The following is a 21752-nucleotide window of genomic DNA, read 5'->3' on the forward strand; positions in this document are numbered from 1 at the left end:
TTAGAGTAAAGTCCCTTTAAATTTATTTTTGACCATTTGCAGGTATCCATGACGTCATTGAAAATGTAATCGAAGGGAGAGATACGATTTCGAATGGTGAAAAAAGAAGAACCAGTTCTAATTTTGATGGAGAAATTCAGCATATTTAGCCAATAACATTTTTTTCCAATTCATGTTCTATTTTAAAACTATATCATCCTCATAACAAAAACAGTCTGACATTATCGTTCTCAAATACGATTGCTCCTTAATGGTGACATGCTTGAACTTTTGATGAAATCGTGAAAGGAAGGGTTGATAATTTATTTGTGTGAAAATAATGGCTAAAACGACCTTGTTTCGTGATTAAACAGGATATGAACGTAAGTATTAGGCAAACGAATTCTTTAAGTTTCTTCTTAAATAAGTTTTGTAATGATACCATGTAAATTTCTGGAGAAAATTGCCGTCAATATTGTGTCTTTCCGTTGACCTATTTTTGCATGTCTGGCTGTTTTGATTCATGTCGTGATTGTAAAACCGATCTCCATTTTTGACTGATAATGTCTGCAATATATAGTAAGTTGTCGCGCACATGAATATAATTGATTGTTAATGTCATTGCTGGAACTCTTGATCATTCATTTCAAACAATCCAGTCACCTGGTCACTGTTTTATTTATATAATCATGTATTAATTTGTGCAATGTGATGAAATTACCCTGAATTATGAGTTTGAGTTCGGGATGAAAATGCTTTGACTTTGATTTAGTCTTCCACTCTTCCGGCTCAAGGTATACATTGTAATATGCATGGTGAGGACAAGCCGCCTATTTAGCTCATTGTCATTTAGCTTTTGTTTGTGGTTAAAGGCCAGCACCAGGCAAACTTATCTTCAACTTTCAGTTACATACATGACTGTGTTTGACTAATGCACCAGTCATTTGTAACCACTGCCCCCCCCCCCCCCCCCCCCCCCCCCAAGTCCGGGGAATAGAGGGGACTTTGACTTCCGGTCCAGCTATGCCGGGGTAAAATCCTCGTCCTGCGGGGACGAACTGAGGGTAAAATCCCTGCCAAATGCCCCCGCACGCCAGGGACCCTATGTAAGGCCCTTCCCTGCTATATTTTGTGCGAAGACATAACCACCGCATTCACCCTGCACTGCGGGCCACCTGCAAGTTAAAAACACAGCCCATAAGTCCGGCTATCCCGGGTATACCCCAGGACCTGGGGGGCCCATGGCTACAATTGACTAGTGCATAACACTTTAATATGGGATTTTGCATATCATACTTATGTAAAATACATCCCCAAGCGGTACCCATTATGTGTTGTTAAAAAATAGTCTCGATATTTTTATTGTTAATTAATTTGAAGTTGTATTTAAGTTAAGATTATTAGAACTTGGTTTTAACTGATGTCATCATGAGGTACACTACAAAGAACAGAAAAATCATCAATAAAAAAAGTAATTTTGGTTACAGAGGACCTGGGAAATGAACATGTTATAAATAATTATGAAATGCAGTTGCCCCTTATGTATATACCGTTATTGTTTGCACAGTAAGGAATGGATAAAAAACCTCAAAACCATTAATATTTCATTGGATATTAACTTTTCTTTGACAAATCCGTTCAGTATCTTACCCCCAAACACATGTTCAAATGCGCAATTGTTTACCTCAATCAATAATTTGATGATTTAGATTAATATAGACGCTTGCCTTAGCAACGCTTACAAAATTCATCAGGTTTTGGTGAGTAGCTTCCCGAAAATCCCATTCATAGTAGCTAGTGGGCAATGTTGTCAGAAGGCACATGTGCTTCCTTGAATCTTTTCAATTACATTGACTAACATTTAAGACATTTTGGAAAAGAAATCGCATTACATTTTTTTTATTTATATATTTTTCTAAAAGCGTTGAAAAACAAAATGTAACTGTGCAGCTAAGGGATTAAATAAGATAGTATAAATGTTAATCATAATTTCATGTAGACAGTAAACTTTTGGCAGTCCTTACCAATCAAGTGTGTTTGATGTTATTTTATTTCATTTCAGTTCAAATTAAAAACACAACCTGTGTCTACATCTGTTATCTAATTTTGTAAAATGTTTGAGAAAGGGATACTATTTTTTGGAAAAAAAACCGCAATGGCAAAATATTGGCCAAGAAATCCTGAAGATTACAAAACTATATGACAAAATATATGCCCATTTCATAATTTTAAAGACAGCAATAACACAACTATGATTGCCCTCAGGGTAAAAAATATATCAACCAGTTAGGCATTGTTTGTGGTTTGATAATGAAAATACAAAAGCAACTTGTCATGCCAGGCCACCAGTTTCAGAATCTACTACTCGGGACCTACCACTTGGTTGTAACTTACCATCTAACTACGTTAAATGTTGAACCCAGGTCCCTGCCTTCCTTTGACCTATTATGCCTTGTTAACCCCTTTTAGCCATTTAGCAAGTTTTAGTAAGTTTATACAGTATAGTAGTGCCATAAACACCATTACATTAAATTGACTACGATCTTTATTGAAACAGCCCCTAGGAGTCTGTGCCATTATAGGGCTGAAGTGTTGTAACTTGAAAAATCATAAACATATATGGTCTTCACTCAGGGCTTCCAATAAGAATTTGAAACTGAAAGTATGAACTTCCTGTCCATCCATATTGAGTGTTTCACTGAAATTTGGAAGTTTAAGTCTTCCGAATACTTTACTTTTTTCCACTATTTTTCTACAAGTATGTTAAAAAGTCAAATAATTTGCAACTATAAACTAGTTAATTCACAGATTAGGCCATTTTTTTTTATTAATTGGTTAACAGATTTTTTTGAAAATGTGCGAAAAAAATAAATAAAATAAGATCATAATAATTAATTTTACTTCAAGACTGATTGAAATTGTGACCATAAAAGTAATATTGACACAAGGTTTTGCTATTTTGAACTTACAAGCTTTCAACTTCAAAAGTTCTCTTCAAAATTAAAGAAGTTTTGGTACTTTCAAGAGATCAATTTTGAAATTTTAACCCATTTTTATGGAGTAATATACTTCCAAACTTCCTTTAACGGAACAATTGTTCACTGATGCAACAAGTTTATTTCTTTCCTTTCTTGGATTTTGATTTTAACTTTAATACTGGCTAAAGTTTAATTCTTACAAATATATATATCAAAATTAAGATATTATGGCACTATGATAATTTAACTTTTCAACTAAGATTTTTATGGAAATGGGGGCACCTAAGTCCCCCATTATGGGAGTGGCTGAAATCTGAAAACTGTGTCATCAGACTAAAATCATGCGCTTAATTATTCTGTGAAAGCATCAGTACCATGTTTTATTTCACGTTGTCATTTAAATCCCTGGTGGTCAAATTATATATTGCTTTTCATCCATGATCAACTTCAAGTAAAATAAATGTGTATTTTGATATTGGTACTACACATTATTTTCTGGTGCAATACAATACATTATTATTGAATGATAGTCAGTTGTGGTAGTTTTAGGAAATTTTAAGTTCACTTTTACTGCGTCTTTCTGATATCATCTTAGCTAAAATATATTAATTTTGTCAATCTATTATCTGAAATACATAATTTATATCAATCTAATTTTAATATGACATATGAGATGTCAAGTGCAGTGTAACAAAATCCTGGTACATTTTGTCAAGAACACAAGTTTAATACATAAAGAGTAAACCTAAATTCTTGACAATTGTGTCAAATAAACTGTCAGTGAAATATTCTAAAATCACTTGTATATTATTAATGTTTATCAAGATGATCAGAGAGGTCATGAATGTCAAATTTTTTGGTTGATAGCATTTGGCGGGAAAATACCAATCTCTTTGTTTGGTTGGCTGTAAATTTATGTAAAATCAGTTTCTAGTGTAACAGTGACCTACTAGGTCTCAAAAGGTGCTTGTGCTTAATGCAGTGTAAATTTGCCTTGTTTACATGTGCTGAGAGTTTATTCTCTATTGTTAGAGGGATATTATGGTAGAAACCAGATAAATACAAGTTTTACAAATTGTGTTTAAGACATGACATGACGTTTATAGAAATAAAATGAAAGGTGGATGATCGATTAAAATAAAAAGTATGAACAGATCATGAACTTAGAATTAAAAATGTCATTCTGTGTAACCATTTCAAGATTAGAATCAACAACCATGATTGAAGCACAATTTAGCCAAAAATGACTAAAAATTCTCTAAGGCCACAACAAATTGATCATTTGTTCTACGGATTTTGCCCAAAACAAGTAGGAGCGAGCGAGCGAGCGAAAAAAAAAAAAAAAACTTTTTTTTAAATTTAAGGCAATTCAGAGGCGAGCGCAAGGCGAAAAAAAAGTTTATTTCTTACTAAATTTATCATGCAATATGTCAAGAAATGCTTTTTAATTGCAAACATAGGTTCTTAGTTTAAATATAAATGAAACGGTTTTGATTGTATCACATGAAAATCTGTCTCAATATATAACAAATGGCAATAAGATCCAGTGCTTTACTATTACTTAAGACACTGCCGATTAAATTGCGGGACAACACAATTGAAGCAGTATTAAACAAATCTGCAAATGTGGCACCGGTCATTATATTAGAGCAGGTGGTGGAATAAAGATGTTTCCCTTTCAAGACCTCGCCTTTACCACGAACCAATGGTTTATAGGTCCGTGCCTTGAAAAAAAAAATCATGACACCATCCATAGCTTCAATGCCCGTAAGAAACAGGCCACTTTAATAACAGGCCACTTTACTACAAATCGATCAAAGAAAACAAGTGGATAAGAACAAAGAATTGAGAAAATAAAAACAGTCATTTTACTTATAAAAGGTTTTATTTTCTGATTTTACTGATGTTATTTTTATACTGTACATGTATGTGTAATGCACTAGTCAATTGTAACCACGACCCCCAAGGTCCGGGGAATAGAGGGGACTTTGACTTTCGGTCCAGCCAACCCCGGGTAAAACCAACGGCACTGCGGGGCCACCTGGAAGGTGAAAACACTGCCCATTTCACCGGCTATCTCCGGTATACCCCCGGTCCTGGGGGGGGGGGGGGGGGGGGGCATGGTTACAATTGAATGGTGCATAAATACATACTGTTTCTGAAACATTTACAAGTCCTTCTATTTTTATCAATTACCAGTATAAAACTGAGAAATGCATTTTAGAATTTAAAAAATAACTCACGAAAACATGTTCATTTGTTGTAAGTCGAGTGTCCGTGTATTTTAATATAAGTTTTGCACTCGAAATCTGATTTAGATATTATTTAACACTAAATTTTGAGTACAAAACAATGAATTACTTAAAACACACATAAATAATTATTGCCTTCGACACTGAAACAATTTTTGTTTACTGAAGACTATATAATCCATTGACTATGACACTGATTTTTAATTAAAAATGTGTATTTTACATTAACGAAAACTGAAAGTATCCTGCAAATTAATACCGGAAATAGATAACAACGGTGCGTCCTGCAAAATATTCCCGACAAAAAAGACTGTCAACAAATATCGGCTGTTTTGCGGTTACCCGGACCTGATTTTGTCCTGACACGAGGAAAGTTTGCTCGCGGAGAATGTTAAGCATGGAAATACCTTCAAAAAAAGGCCAAGTCGACTTTGCAGGTTCAAATTTTGAAGTAAAAAAAAATCAGAAATTAGAGGAAATTCAGAAGTAAAAAAAAATAAATAACATGCGTGGCCAAATAAGAAGTGCGGGAGCAAAAAAAAAGTTTTTTTTATTTTTTTTCGAATTCTAGGTGCGGCAAATCCGACGAACAAATGATCAATTTGTTGTGGCCTAACAAGTAATTGTATTTGAGAAGGGGATGTTTTGGGGGAAATAAATATATACTTTTTAGAATCTGGGATAGCAGGAAATTTTGCCCCCAAAAGTGCCCTACTTATAGTATTAAATGTTACATTTTGTACCGTAATTCACCTAAGAGTTCGGACACCTTAAATTAATTATTTCTTTCGCTGTCCGAATACATAGAAAATTACCATTTTTACATTTTATTTACATGTTTGTTTAACATGCCTTTTTTCTTCATGTTTGCATTTTCCACTGATTAATTTATCCGTAGTAATCAATGGTCATAAACTGATATACATGCATTGAACTGAATATACACAGTCTATCGGCTTCAGATCAAAGAGTCACACTGTGTGTCCAAATGTTTTATGTAAACATATTTTTTTAATAGTGATTTAATATGATCGTTGCTTGCTGCAAAACATTTTAGCGCACCAATGGCATTTGACCATTTTTGGCAATTGACTTTGACTTGATTGCAAACACATGAGTGCCATATTTCTGATTAAGCAATAAGCATGTCATGTTTTGTGGCTTCACTAACTTTTCAAGAAAACTTACATTCTCAATTTAGAAAAGAAAAAAAGCATACATGTATCATTTATGATGATCATCTTTATTTTTTATATAATCTTTATTTTCAGGCCTGGCAGGATCAATGCAAGAAGATCTTTACTTGTCGTCTAAAGCCAGCGCATTCAGTAATTTTAAAAAGGTGAAACTTGAGCCAAGTCTTGACTATGTAGTCGGTCCACGCCACTCCAGCCCATCCTTCTTTACAGACGGACAGAAAAACTCTTACTTATTCGCCCAGTCTCGGCATGAGTCTGGGGACTACCACAAACACGCACACAACGCAAGTTTCTTGTCGGCGTCAAATCTTAACTTGTTATTGGACAACGCTGTTAACACATCTGTGGCAGCCGGAACATATAGAAAGTGTGGAATTAAACGAAAACGTGGTGATCTAAATAATCTAGACTTACAGATGCAGCTTACACTACCAGAGGGGACTGCGATTTCCAGTGATGACGACAATGGCAACCAGACAAACACAACCTCGAAAAACACAAGCTCTTCGAACAGCGAGGGGGATTATACTCTCGTACAACATGAGGTTTTGTACTCGATGACAACTGCTTATGAAGTACTGGAGTTTCTTGGACGCGGGACGTTCGGGCAAGTCGTGAAATGTTGGAAAAAGGGAACCAATGAAATTGTTGCAATAAAAATCTTAAAGAATCATCCCTCGTATGCTAGGCAGGGACAAATAGAAGTTAACATTTTATCAAGATTGAGTCAAGAAAATGCAGATGATTTCAATTTTGTCAGAGCACATGAGTGCTTTCAACACAAGAGCCACACGTGTCTTGTGTTTGAAATGTTGGAACAGAACTTGTATGATTTTCTGAAGCACAACAAGTTTCAGCCTTTACCTTTAAAATACATCCGTCCCATCACACAACAAGTGCTAACAGCTCTTCTGAAGTTGAAAAATCTTGGACTGATTCATGCAGATCTCAAGCCAGAGAACATTATGCTGGTTGATCCGGTTCGATTCCCATACAGAGTCAAGGTGATTGACTTTGGTTCAGCAAGCCATGTTTCCAAAGCTGTCTGCTCAACATATCTTCAGTCAAGATATTACAGGTAGGAAATCATTGGATACTATTTCATTTTGGTATAATTGGTAATGACTAATCAATCAGATGTGTGGGTTTTATTCATTTGTTTTTAACAGTTGATTCTTTGCCATTTATGTTTGTTTCTTACAGTTGATTGGTCTGATTCCTCTTGGGTAATGTTTAAGGTCACTAGAAATCATAACCTCTGGAGGCAATTGAACCAAAACTCAAAGATTATAAACATATTCAGTATCCATAAAGTATTCAATATCGGCCCAGAGACTCAAGTTAATCAAGGCTAAATATAGCATGGTACTTGTAAACATTCAACAATTGGTGAATTTATTGATTAACCTTTATTGTCTCTTGTTTGTTGAATTAATTCATGCATACTTACAAATGTAGCAGTTATTAAAAATTACAAGGATGTAGAAAATCAACATTAAACAAAGCTTCTTGTATTTTTAAAACAGGCCTCTGTTTTGCTGTTGTTTATTAAAGGCCTTGATAGTTTTTTCAATACAGGCAGTACAGAGCATGATTCGAGTCATTGAGTGTAAAAGTTCAAGGACAGTTTCCTACAGTAAACAACCTGTAGCTGAAGATTTTTTTTATCAGATTGTGAGATACTGGTTGTTCATTTTGTGGGTATTGAATCAATGTTGTAAAATTATTTGTTTATAATCATTCTTCTACCAAAATCTGATGGACTACATGAATCTCTAGTTCACAGTTAAGTTAAGGTTCAAAGTGTATTTGAACTTATCAGTTATGATCTATAATCTATAAAAGCAATATACATAAATTGAGGTCACAGAATGCCCTTTGCTTGTTAAATGGAAAACAGTTTCCCCCGTCTACTGACATCTGTTTGACACTGAACATGATCAATCTCATAGTAAATCATCCATCTTTGGTTGACAGTACTGAGTAGGACTTTAGTGTAAACATTGACCCTCAGACAGGCCAACGTCAAAGGAATTTAATTACAACATTAAAATTAGTTTGGGCTATAATACAAGTACTGTACATGTAGTTGAAGTACGCACATCTAGGTGCTAGATTAAGGCCAAAAAAAAAAATATGTCTGGTTCAGGAAACCCGACCGACCCTATTTTTTACCCGCCGACCCTAAACTTTTTTTTCGAAATCGCGGCCGAAAACCGCTATACTGCGTATTGAAAATTTTCTTTTCTGTAGTTATTGCTCTTTGGGTTAATAGAGCGCGTTTATATCGATCTTTGGGTTAATAGAGCGCACAACAATGGCGGCGCCCATGGCGTGTTCACCAGCCACTTTGATGGCCATAAAACTCCAAAAATGTGAACATGGAGCAGAGCGGCAGGTCATGAAAGCGGTCCAGCATGGTTGCACAGCTTCGGAAGTATTCGAGGAGCTCCATGGGCCAACCAACCCCAAACTGTTTGCCACCAAATATGAAGCCGCAACTAGTTTAGGCCCGGTGTATGTATTGAAGAATATGAATACATAATGGGCAAATGTTAAACTGTAAAACTCTTTTTAAGATTTTTTCCATGTGCTTTCTGTCAGTACATGTAGTTGAAAATGCAGTGACTAGTAACTGTATCTATCACTGCTAGATTTTTTGGCAAACATTTTATCATTGGAGTGTTGAATTGTACACTGTCATATGTTTGAAAACTTATATAAAGTAAAAAGTACCAACCCATTTAAGTAAAAGTATCAGAAGATTTTCAGTGAATGTCATTAAATATATATCAGTGAAAAAATTGCCATGTCATTGAATGTACGCATTTTGTACTTTAATAATTGTGTTTGGGAAATATATCAACAGTCAATTAATAATATTAAACTCACAAAGTATTGGATAATACTTGTGTTGCTCTTCTAACCTGGACCCCTAGGTCCTCAGTGCACTAAGGTTGCCTAGCTAATGCCTTATATGATTTTGTGTAACACCACTCACAATGTGCATTTGTTACAATGACAGAATTCACAAAAGAGATGTATTAAAGTGACTTATCTTTACAAGATATTTTAAACAAAATTGTCGACAGAAATCTTTAAAAAATGGAATTTTTATAAAATACTAGGTTGTACATGAATCTCTTTTGTGAACTCTTTGTGCAGGTTAGCATTGTACAGAGGGTGACTAAAAGGCATAGGGTACATAAACAGCAAGCATAGAAAAGGAAAATAATGTGAATAAACAAAGATGATACATGGTTAGATAGATTAGATAGATTTATTCGACATAAAAATTGCATATAACATGACAAATACAAATTTAAACATGTATAAACATATATAACATTTATGTCAAGGATAACACAAAAAAGAGGTAAAATAAAACCTTATTTCCATTGTGGTCCTTACAGATAATACAGGGTTGAAATGCTCTGTTATTATGTGGTTAAATGACTGCATTGAAACAAGCACACATCACAATACCACATGCTGGGAGTTACAAAGTGATCTGACTGCTCTGTGCATCGTCTACACATAGACAACATACGTCCAAAAAAAAAAAAAAAAAAAAAAAAAAATGGAAAAAATGCCTACCCTCCTAATTTTTTGGGACAACGTTTCCTGAACCAGACATATTATTTTTTTTGGCCTAATCCACTGGACAAAATAAGCCTGCAAGCCCTGCCCCGTTTATGACTTCCGGGCTTGCTCAAATTCTGAATTTTTACGTAGTAGGGCTTGTTAAAAATTTGATGCCAAGCAATAGTATAAGAATTTGGGCTTGTTAATCGAAAATGTCTAATTTTGATGACTTTTAAAAAATAAGTGAGAAGTCTCTGTCTTCCAGTCTGAAAATTCAAGAGATTTGGGTAGACATGCTGTAGTATTCTCCATCTGCTCAAGCTAGGCCCCTGTTCATCAGTTAAATGATTTGAAATTGTTAAAACTATTTTTAATTGAATGTTTTCATTCATTCTTAATTGTACATGTATTTAAATCAAGACATATTTTATCTTGGCATCTTATTGTTTTGTTGGCAGTATTTTTATGCTTCCTATTTTATGAACCAATTACTGTGTTTTGTGTAGCTTCAGATTTCCCTGCTTTCATTAGAAAAGACATTTTACTTTGTAATGTAATCTTAAGCCATTTACTTTCATGAATTTTGTAATGCTATTGTTCAAAAGAAATGTTCTATTGATACATTTGAATTTCTTCCAGGATTGACAAAGGGCATGTTATTTTTTTCTAGAAAGGGCATGACCGTAACATGACACTGTTAACACATTCCTGATACTATTTTTTATTTATTTTTTAAATTCTGAACGGGAGATTAGGCAGCACGGCACATTTCAAGCAGTCAAAATGGCAGCATGGCGTGGTCAAAACCAGTCAAAAGGCCTAAAAGAAACTCTATAACATATTCTGATATTTACATTTTGACTTGCTTCCAAGGCTCTAGTTTATTTAGATTTTTTTGTTCAGATCAGTCTGTAGTTAAGCCAGGCAATGCAGTTTGTATCAGGATTTCCAGAAACAATTACCTTCATTTAATGATTATGATGATAAAGCTGTCTAATAAAAAGAATAATATGAGAACCTAAAATGCATTGGAGTTTTGGTACTACATGAATAGCTATGAAAAGCAGAGCATATGCCATGTAACAGTTTATAATGTTAAGTTGCAAGTGGGAAGAGATTTTTCTGCATTTGATCTCATGTTCTGGGCTAAACAGGCAACAATCTGTCGACAAGCTGAACTGAATGGCACGATGTTACTGCAAATTATATCAATCTGTCTTCTTCTAGAAACATAATTTACAGCAATGGCGTTAATAATAATAATAATGTTACAAGCACCAATTTTCCATTCATCCAATGTATGTCTTCTCTTTGAACATTGTTGTTCCATCAACTATCCTCGGCATGAAGTATGTGAATACTCATATGCACGTGCATTTCTACAATATTATGATGATATAATCATGTATAATATAAGAAGTTGTACAATGACTTGGGAACAATAACACTTATCAATAAATATTCTTAGTTTCCATCAACACTAAATTGTTATTCTTTGTATTTTCAGAGCTCCTGAGATTCTACTTGGCTTGCCGTTCTGTGAGTCTATTGACATGTGGTCCCTTGGCTGCGTCATTGCTGAGCTGTTCCTGGGCTGGCCCCTCTATCCTGGCTCATCAGAATATGATCAGGTATACATGTCTTTACAGTCTTATAATGTGGAAGTCAAAAATCATATAGAGGTGGAGGTATGAATAAATACAAGTCTGTTATGGCAAGTATTGACCTGGCTTGATCAAAATTCAAATTTTAAATAATCTCGCTTGTATGTGTTTTTCTTTAGGGAATTTTTCCCTTTTAACACAAGACTTCAATCTTATACTTAAGTAAGTCTTGGTTGATGGTTGACTCTTGGCTTTTTGTATATGAAAATCATGAATAATTGAACATCGGCTCTTCAAGAATGGTTAAGTGGTGTATAGTTAGTCTTGCTCTCAACTCCAATGTAATTGTACCTGTTTTGATTGGACAACTATTAAGTATTCCTTTAGTGTTATTTCAAGTATTACAATTTCCACTTAAGTTGGCCCATACTTAATGTTTTATCGTGACATTTCAGACGTCCCGTCCCTACTTAAAATACTAATATATGTATTTCTTAATTTTGGGCTTGGTAATTGTTGTTTCTGTCAAACGTTATTTTTATGTGCATACATGCAAATAATGTCAGCGAGCCTTATCTGACCCTTCATTCTAGTCTGTCAAACTGTGAATGGGTCTAGGTATGTAATGCCAAATTTACATCATACAAGAAATAAAAATGATGATAAATAACAGTCTGCAGTTTACTTATTTTAAATTTCAAAATCATTCAGGATCCAACTTTGGGAAACATTTGGTAGCCTGGAGAAAAAACTTGTAGCCCAAGTATCTCGAAATCTGGTAGTCTTGGGCGGTTTGACTACTGGGTACATTGCATGCTGAAAGAAGGTTTTATACTGGTGAAAGCTTGCAGCCATTAAAGATGAATACACATATTACAGTCCTGTTTTATGTATTTGCATCATGCTTATGTTGTGTGAGACAAATGAATGGATTTGAATTCCAATTACCACAGTGGTACCCCAAGGATTTTCTGACATTTATGTTACAATGCTAGAATGGGATTGATTTTTACTTATGTACCTTGGTCGCCAGTCCTTTATGATTGCTATTATTCCTATTGTGACAGGTGATTTTGATCACCAAAATGAATTTACCCCTGGCAGTATGGCCCAGTTTGATTCACTGAAGATTTAAGAAAATCATTGACAAAATTGATTTTGCCAGATTATTAGAAGACTAAACATAATGCCCAGTATACCATTATAATACTGGGGATTGATCAATTTTGTTCATGTGAATATTCAATATTTTAATAGAAACAAAATCAGAATGGCTTAGAGGTTTTATAAACTGAATAAATTGTAAACATTGATTGACTTTGATTTAAATTGTAAATACTTTATTTGAAATTGCCCACTTTAGTTATTCCTCTTAATAAAAAGACTAGAAGAACTTCATAAGTTTAAAACAAATTTTCAAAGTGCTGTTTAAAGCAGTGACACTTGCATATTATTATCATCAAATGGTCCATAAATTGCTTTCAGGTTTGTTGTATTTAAATTGTTCAAAAATACATGCAGTAATTTTTATCCAGGGTCTTGGATAATCTTTGTGTTTTGCATGTTTCTGCTGATTATAAAACTGTGAACAAAAGCCCAATAATTATACTGCAGATTTTCAAGTTCTCAAAGCAAGCACCTGGTAAGCAGTAAATTAAATATTGAATTGTGTAATGATTTTCCATGCATATGATTTCTGTTTTGTAGATCCGGTACATCTCCCAGACACAGGGTCTGCCGGCCGAGCACATGTTGAGCAACGCCACAAAGACAACACGGTTCTTTGTTCGGGAAAACACAGACAGCAACTACCCATTCTGGAGGCTTAAGGTGATCATAGCATTATGTGTAATAAAAGTTATGAGTAAGCCACAAGATTATATAGCTTTAAAAACTAAATCTATAACCTCCATTTTTATGCATCTGAAAGAATTTGGAAAATGTGGGTGTTAGGACTTAGATTTTCACAAGAATTCTTTACATAAATGCACTTCAATTGTATTAGATAAGGCATGTAAGGTCACTCAGTTCAAATCAGTTTTTGATAAGTCCTTTTTTCAATCTCTGATATATATTTCACAGAATCCTGAAGAGCATGAGTTGGAGACCAAAATCAAATCAAAGGAGGCCAGGAAGTACATCTTTAACTGCATAGATGACATGGCACAGATCAACGTGCCCACAGACCTGGAGGGCAGTGAGCTACTAGCGGAGCAGGTGGACCGGCGTGAGTTTATAGACATCCTCAAACGGATGCTTACTCTGGACCAGGAGAGGAGGATCAAGCCTGGGGAGGCCCTTAACCACCACTTCATACGCATGGCTCACCTGGTGGACTACGCACAATGTGGCATGTATGTGCTCAGATTATTCCATGTCTCTAGCTTCTGACAGAAGTTAATTTGTTGCTCTATCAGTGGTTGTTGACACTGTAAAGATGTTTATAAAAGAAAATGACATAATTTCTTGATAGAAGTGAAGAAGAAAAGTATGTAGAATATCATTTGCGTTTCGAGTTTCAAGTTCAATAAAAAAAAAATCAACATTAAATTTTCCAACTAAGTTTCATTTCTCCTGTAGCTTTTCTTCATGCCTGCATAATTTTTAACCAGGTTTTCAACGAAAACCGGGTTATTAGAATGAGGTTGTCGTTGGGCGGGCGGGCGGGCGTCAAACATTGGTTTCTGTTCAATAACTTTAGTTAGCATTGACAGATATTGGTGAAACTTGGTGTGTAGGTAGCGTGTGAAGAGCTAGCTTGGGATTGCTTTTGAGTGCGGAGGGGCTACGGTCAATGTCACTGTAACTTGAAATAGAAAAATGTTTTTTGCCAAATAACTTTTGATAGCATTGATAGATATTGATGAAACTTGGTGTGTAAGTTGCTTATGTGAAGAGCTAGCTTGGGATTGCTTTTGAGTGGGGAGGGGCAAAGGTCAAGGTCACTGTTACTAAAAATTTAAAAATGGTGTCCGCCCAATAACTTTAGTTAAGATTGATAGATATTGACGAAATTTTGTGTGTAGGTACTAGTAGCTTATGTGAAGAGCAAGCTTGGAATTTCTTTTGAGGGGGCTGGGGTCAAGGTCACTATTACTAAAAATAGAAAAATGGTTTCTGCCCAATTAGATAGCATTGATAGATTTTGATGAAACTTAGAGCAAAGGTAGCTTATGTGAAGAGCTAGCTTGGGAGGTGGGGTCAAGGTCACTGTTCCTAAAAATAGAAAAATGTTTTTCTGCCCAACAACTTAGTTAGAATTGATGGATAGTGATGAATCTTAGTGTGAATATAGCTTATATGAAGCTGCAGATTGAACTTGCTTATACAACAAATTAATTGGCTATAATTTCTGTTTGCCAATAACAAAAACCTGGTTTGGTCGCATTGCGGCGCTTCTAGTTTCTATTATTGTGATAAGGACATAGCTTTAAGCTTGATTGTCTTCTTCTACGAAGGAATAAATGTAAATTATTGGCCATGAGATGTCAAGGTGCTTTTAACAGCTGTTATTGTGTTATTCTTTGCTATAAAGACAACGCCGTTTTATCAACTTTTCTGTTGGCTTTTGTTGTTAAGATTCAAACAAATCCCTTTAGCTGTGTTACATGTAACTTAAAGCTGAAACAATTTCACACTATTTGTCGCAAATTTGATTCCTGTTTCTGATTGAATGGATTGATTTTCCTGGCCTCCTTACATAATGAAACTGTCACCTTAGTGGAGTGGGATTGCCTGTTTGTCTGCAAGTCTCAGAAATGGCAGCCTTGAGAAAAAAAAAGAAAAATATATGAAGATGTTATTGATTGCTTTGGCAGCAATTTTTTATGATAAAAGTTAGGAAGTGAGAGGTGTAGAAAAACTTCAACAAATTGATATTAAGTCTACAAGTGTTTTCAAAGCTATATTTTCTTTAGAAATAGATATATGTACATATATATATATATATATATATATATATATATATATATATATATGCATAATCTGTTTTTAAAAAAAGACTGATGGTACTTAAGTCATAAGTGTCATATATTAAGTGTTGTTCTTTTATAACTTACAGTACACTCAACGAGTTAGACCCACTTTCCGTTTCCCTCCGCGGATTTTTGCTATCGCGGCCAACACAATAATTTTATCGACTGTCCGCGTTCCTCGGAGTTTGAATTTAAGGCCCTCGGAGGGTGATCAGTCGACCGAAAAATAATGAACTCGGCGTTCCTCTGAGGGGTTAACTCCGCGAAACTCTGCGGACACTAGATAAGAATCTACGCTAAAGTTATATTTATTTTATTAAAATTTTCAACCGATTACGACGGCTCCAGTAAATTGCTATTATTATTTTTCCTCTGCCCGTTTTGCATGAAGTTAGCTTACCACAAGAATGCAGTTGTATTTCACTAGTTGCACATATTTCTTCCGAGAAAATCTAGGTTACACATTTTCGGAATATCAGGTCAAACATGCGTTCAAAATTCACAGCGCATGGTTTTGAAGGCCTTCTTGCCTTGTTTTCTGTGGAAAATTCCATGAAACGTCATAGCTATTTTTAACCACCAATAATAATGCTTTATGATGCAATAACTTAGTGGATATACTTTAATGATTCAATGTTTATAATTCAAGACAATATTTGCGTTTACAGACATAAATACAAATTAAACGTTGGTACATGTACTGGTAAGAATCTTTTACGCTTAACAATGTGGATAAGCATAAAAATAAATATTTTTTAAACAAGAATGATTTCTTGCTTATCTGATTAGACTCGGAGTTCCGCTGCGGGATCATAAAATCGGACGATTCTCAACGCTATCGTTCATATTAAACTCGGCAGTAAGCCAGCCACTCGGAGGAACTCGGGGGGATTTTAGCGAGGGCAACAGTTTTATCCCTCGGAGTGAGCGAGGAAAGTGGGTCTAACTCATTGAGTGTACTGTATGATTATAATCAATTATTATCTGTCAGTTATGATCACTGATAATAAAGACTTTGGTTCAATTCTCAACACTAAATACAAGTCAAGACTTTATATCTTCCTTGGTTTCAGAGTTAAGCAAAATGTGCAAGCTATGGAGGTGTGTCGACGGCCCATTAAGTCTGTGTATGACGTAAACCAGAATGGTGGTGGTCTCGTTCCCAACCTCGTGCCGTCCAGTACCGCCTCCCTCACTGTCACCTTCAACAACCAGATCAACGCCCTGCATTCACAGGTACTCATTCTTGTAATGTTTTTGAAACGCTACAGGGTTCTCAAAATGAACCGACCACCGGCCTATTTGACCGCTTAAAACCAGAAATCGGACGGTTAGAATTGTTGTAGAAACCATAAGGTCACATTCTTTTCTGACCTATTTTAATACTGATTATCTATTCTTACTTCGGCGTATGTAAGAGTCTTCAGATTCGAAATCGTAATGGTAAGAATTCTCCGTCATTCGCGCATGCGCTGTTACGGTTACCTGTTAGAAGAAAACATTGTCGATATCAAAAAAAGAACATAGACACCCAAATAAAAGTTGCAAAAAAATTACAACCATCAGATTTACACGACCATCTGCTAAAATAGATGTTTCGCTTCAATGAACACTCGATATCTTCTAATTAGCTGTGATTGCAGATGGGTGTAATTGGTCCACAGAAGACACATTTTGCTGACTGTATAATGCAAATATTTCAGATATGTTGGCCGAGTTAATTTTTTTCCTCGTCCGAAATAAAACTTACTTTTTACTAATGTAGTAATGATAAGGCTTTGCGTATACACAGGCTAGATGGCAGGTTTTAAGACACATTTCATTAATCGTTACAATAATTAATCCGCAATAATCAATTGTTATTTATTTCGCCTAATGCAAGTCCCATCCCATCACAAACACCTGCGAAAGGATAACTAATTAACACATGTATTGCTATGTGTCATGTTTGTCGGCTGCAGATCAAACGATACACTTTGTGACGTCAGAGCACGAGCACACCACATTTTTCCGTTTGATATGCAGCCGACATGTACGACACATTTCAATACATGTTTTAATACTGGTAAGTTAAACTTGAGATTAAAGTCGCGTGGCAATGTATTGTATTTAAATCACTCAGTCGAAAACCGTATGATCCCATTTTTCTCTAGGCTAGTTAACCATCTACCGTGTTTACCGCGTCTGCGTCTAGATTGTAAGATTATCGGAAAAATTATAGTCAATAATCGTCGTGTGAGAAACTTCAAATTCAGCCGAAATGTTTGACTTCACTGCAAATATGAATGAACTTAAAGGATTCGCAAAATATGTATGTATGTCCGAATTATAAGTGTTTTTTTTTAAATTTATTTTTTCACTTCAGAGCTCCTAGAAAAACAGTACCCTTAATGGCTCAGAATGCAGGAAATTGCATTCTTGTTTTAACAAAAAGTCCGGGGTTGGGGGGGGGGGCATGCCCTCGGGCCCCCCTAGAAAGCCTGTTACAAATTCAATTTGGCCTGTTCAACTCAAACATTTTGAGAACCCTGCTGCTAGATTGACAGTTACAAATAGGGTTTTGGGCTGCTGGTATCACCAAAATAGGTGTAGTAAGTTTGTAAACTTTCAATAAAATACTGAACTACATTTTGCCTGTTTTATGGCATTTTGTTTACCACTAGTTTAGCCCAAACTGTGCCTGTGGAGCAATATCTCATGCCTGTTCAGGTGTGAAACATTGCAAATGTCCGACTTCTGAATGTGTTTCTGTTTTTAGACACGATTATTGAAAGAAATCTCTGATCATGCTTTCAACTTAAAACATTACTGTCTTATATGACAGTGTCCTCTTGAAATTTTAAGGTATGTATGAGCACATGTTTGTTTTTTAGAATGGTGGGCAGCCTGCGCCGGAGATACAGTACCTGCCATACCCAATGTCTCGGACATACCATACCCTTCCATACCAAGGACAGCACTTAAACCAGGCCCTGCCCGCCCAGCGTTCTGGAACACAGTTTACCCGAACAGACCCCTTTGCCCAGTCTCTGTGTGTCTCGTCCATTGTAGTGCCAGGGCTTCAAGGTATGTTTTTGTTAAATAATTATATTATGATTTTTCTGGAGGTTTAATGACAGTGATACTGTAAGTGTTGTGCCACGAATTCAAGTAGAATTACATGTGATATTGTGTGATTCTTTATGCATGATCAAGATGAAGTCCAATAGTGCCTTACATATTAATTTGATTTCTACTTAAAAGCAATATAGAAGTTTATGTAGCTTACTTCTTCCACAGTTAAGGAGATAATTGTTTTGAAATTTGGTAAGCATATATCCATTAATTAGTGCCTGAGGGATTTTTCTGATAGTTTGTACGCATAATTACCATTAAGTGCACAAGTGCCTGACATACTTTATATTATGTGGTTATAATCTCTGCCTGAAACCACAAGAAAATATTGTGTCAAGGCAACATGTAGTTATAGCGCTCACTCCTGTGATAACTAGTTTAGCCCTGATATGCTTTGTTTCTCATTTGTTGGCTAGCTGGCAACCAATATTTTTCATATTTTGTTGTGTGTGCTTTGCTTGGTTTCCTTTTAAGATAAAGTACAGTGTAGTTTTAACTGCATACATGTATGTTGAAAACTTGTGAAGTTTGATGTTTCATGTTAATTGTTCTTCTTAATTGTTTTTTATCCTCCTTATGGGACACGCTGCCTTGAGATGGGCAGGTGTGTTTGGGTATGGAGGGACAGTAATGGAACATACGGTGAAAACAGGGCCATCTTGAGACATGGATAGTCTGCTCATAACATGTTTACATTTCTTGATAATTAATTGTCTTATTATTGATTGAGAAGAATTTGCTTACCCTTTATAAGGACAAGAAGATGTTAATACTGATTCTATCAGACAAATAAATGCATCGATGCAAAATGTATTTCAGGTTTGAACTCACCAACACGATACAACCCGGTACCCATGGTGACGCAGGCAGGGGCTACACTGCAGATTCCACCCCAGCTCATCACCCAGGTAACCATACTTACCATTACGACTATACCAAGTCTTTGATTTTTTTAGCGTGTTAATTGCCTGAGTTCTCCGCACTCTAATAACAGTGGAAGCAAGTCAGTAATTGGTATAATTTTATACAATTTACTTGTAATTAATTTATTACCTTTTATTGTGAAGTTGAATTGTATGATTTTCCTTTTCTAAACATGATTATTATCCTCTATTCCTTGTCTTGCCTAAAATGATGAATGTCTGAGACTAGAGAATAAACCACTAAGATGTTAATTTCTTTCCCGGCTATAGAAACCAAGAATGGTAAGTTCCCTACAACTTATCCATTCAGCCCTCTCGCATTACTGTACATGTATTCACTTCACAATTTGGAATGTGCCATCAGCTGTCACAGTGATCAGTCAAAACATTCCATACCTGGTGTTAAGTCAAGTCATATTTCATTGAACACCATAAGATCACCTTTAATAGTGATTAGCTACTTTGTGTTTTCTAAGAGACTGTCAATGAATCCTTTTTTACTTTATTTAAAAAATATGGGAAAAAAAGGATACACAAGTTGTGTTTGTAAAATAACGAAGTGATTATGCATGTGTTATTTGCATATTTTTTGCTTGACGATAAGGATGGGCATTGTCATAACATGCATGAAGAGGCAGGAGTTTTCACATTTAATATGTAGAATGTTTCTGGTTTTGATTATTGGTCTGCTAGAAACTCACAGGCAACCAGTTAAATGTGTACATTATGTCATGAGACATTCATCATAAATCTGCTTAATGCTATTAATTAATCCATATTGCTAGATCTTTATTTTGTAGACATTATGTTGTCATTTTGTCACCTCTAGTTGCTTGAAAACATTGTCTAGTACAAATCCAACAGTTTTGTTTACCATGATAAACACAGAATTCAGTGTTCATCCTTATGTATGAATGTCACAGAAATACTTGTCAGTTTTAAATTTTATAGCCATGAACATCATACATGTAACATTATTGGATGGTAGAAAGTAACAACATCAATCTTCAATGTATGAATGCACCATCCCAGTAATTGTACTGCATGTAGAACATCCATAGTTCACCCTGAAATATTTATTGCTCAATGTTTTTCATCATGAAATTGGGAGTCATCTAATTGAAATCAGCTGTCATTTGCATTCATAAGTAATGTGCTGTAGTCAATAACGTGGTAATTTCAATTTTATACTAATGCATCTAGTAAGATAGAGATGATATCAAACTTTAGTAACATCTTGTGTTTCTTATCCCCCCCATCAATCATTACAGCTCAAAACAGCCCTATTGCAGTGAACTTATGCATGAAATATAACTGGTTGATGCACTAAAACACTGAACAATTGTGTATAATGGGCCATTGTTTTTGTTAGTTGATATGAAAAAACGACATGCTTTAGGGCTGTTTTGAACAGGATGTTGTGCAGTGGTTTTCTTTTGATTATTTTGTGTGTTGATTTTGTTAAAAAAACAACATTGAACAAAAAAACAATTAACATGTATGTGGTATGTGCAGACATGTGTACTGGTATGTGCAGACACATGTACTGGTATGTGTAGCTACATGTACTGGTATGTGTTACCACATGTTCTAATATGATTGTGTAGCCACATGGACTGGTATGTGTAACCACATGTTATAATATGTGTAGCCACATGTACTGGTATGTGTAGCCTTACAAACTAGTATGTGTATCCACATGTACTGGTATGTGTAGCTACATAAACTGGTATGTGTGGCCACATGTACTGATATGTGTAGCCAAATGTACTGGTATGTGTAGGCACATGTACTGGTATGTGTAGCCAAATGTACTGATATGTGTAGGCACATGCACTGGTATGTGTAGCCTTACAAACTAGTATGTGTATCCACATGTACTGGTGTGTGTAGCCTTACAAACTAGTATGTGTATCCACATGTACTGGTATGTGTAGCTACATAAACTGGTATGTGTAGCCACATGTACTGGTATGTGTAGCCAAATGTACTGGTATGTGTAGCCAAATGTACTGGTATTTGTAGCCAAATGTACTGGGAATTTGTAGCCACATGTACTGGTATGTGTAGCCACATGTTCTTGTATGTGTAGCCACATGTACTTGTATGTGTAGCCAAATGTACTGGTATGTGTATCCACATGT

The 21752-nt window shown here is 35.3% G+C and overlaps 1 protein-coding gene across 1 annotated transcript in view; it reads left to right on the forward strand.

Annotated features, from left to right (window-relative positions):
• The first annotated feature begins 232 nt into the window (after nt 1-232).
• The window catches only part of LOC128232811 (homeodomain-interacting protein kinase 2-like), a 36262-nt gene continuing 14742 nt past the window's right edge, over nt 233-21752 (forward strand). Inside the window, exons 1-8 of the mRNA XM_052946557.1 lie at nt 233-362; nt 6481-7486; nt 11501-11624; nt 13305-13427; nt 13680-13951; nt 16645-16807; nt 18445-18637; nt 19505-19593. Of these exons, the coding sequence (XP_052802517.1) occupies nt 6495-7486; nt 11501-11624; nt 13305-13427; nt 13680-13951; nt 16645-16807; nt 18445-18637; nt 19505-19593 (1956 nt within the window). The 5' untranslated portion in view covers nt 233-362; nt 6481-6494. The remainder of the gene's footprint in view (nt 363-6480; nt 7487-11500; nt 11625-13304; nt 13428-13679; nt 13952-16644; nt 16808-18444; nt 18638-19504; nt 19594-21752) is intronic.

The sequence above is a fragment of the Mya arenaria genome, chromosome 4 (genome assembly GCF_026914265.1).
Source record: "Mya arenaria isolate MELC-2E11 chromosome 4, ASM2691426v1".
Lineage (NCBI taxonomy): Eukaryota > Metazoa > Mollusca > Bivalvia > Myida > Myidae > Mya > Mya arenaria.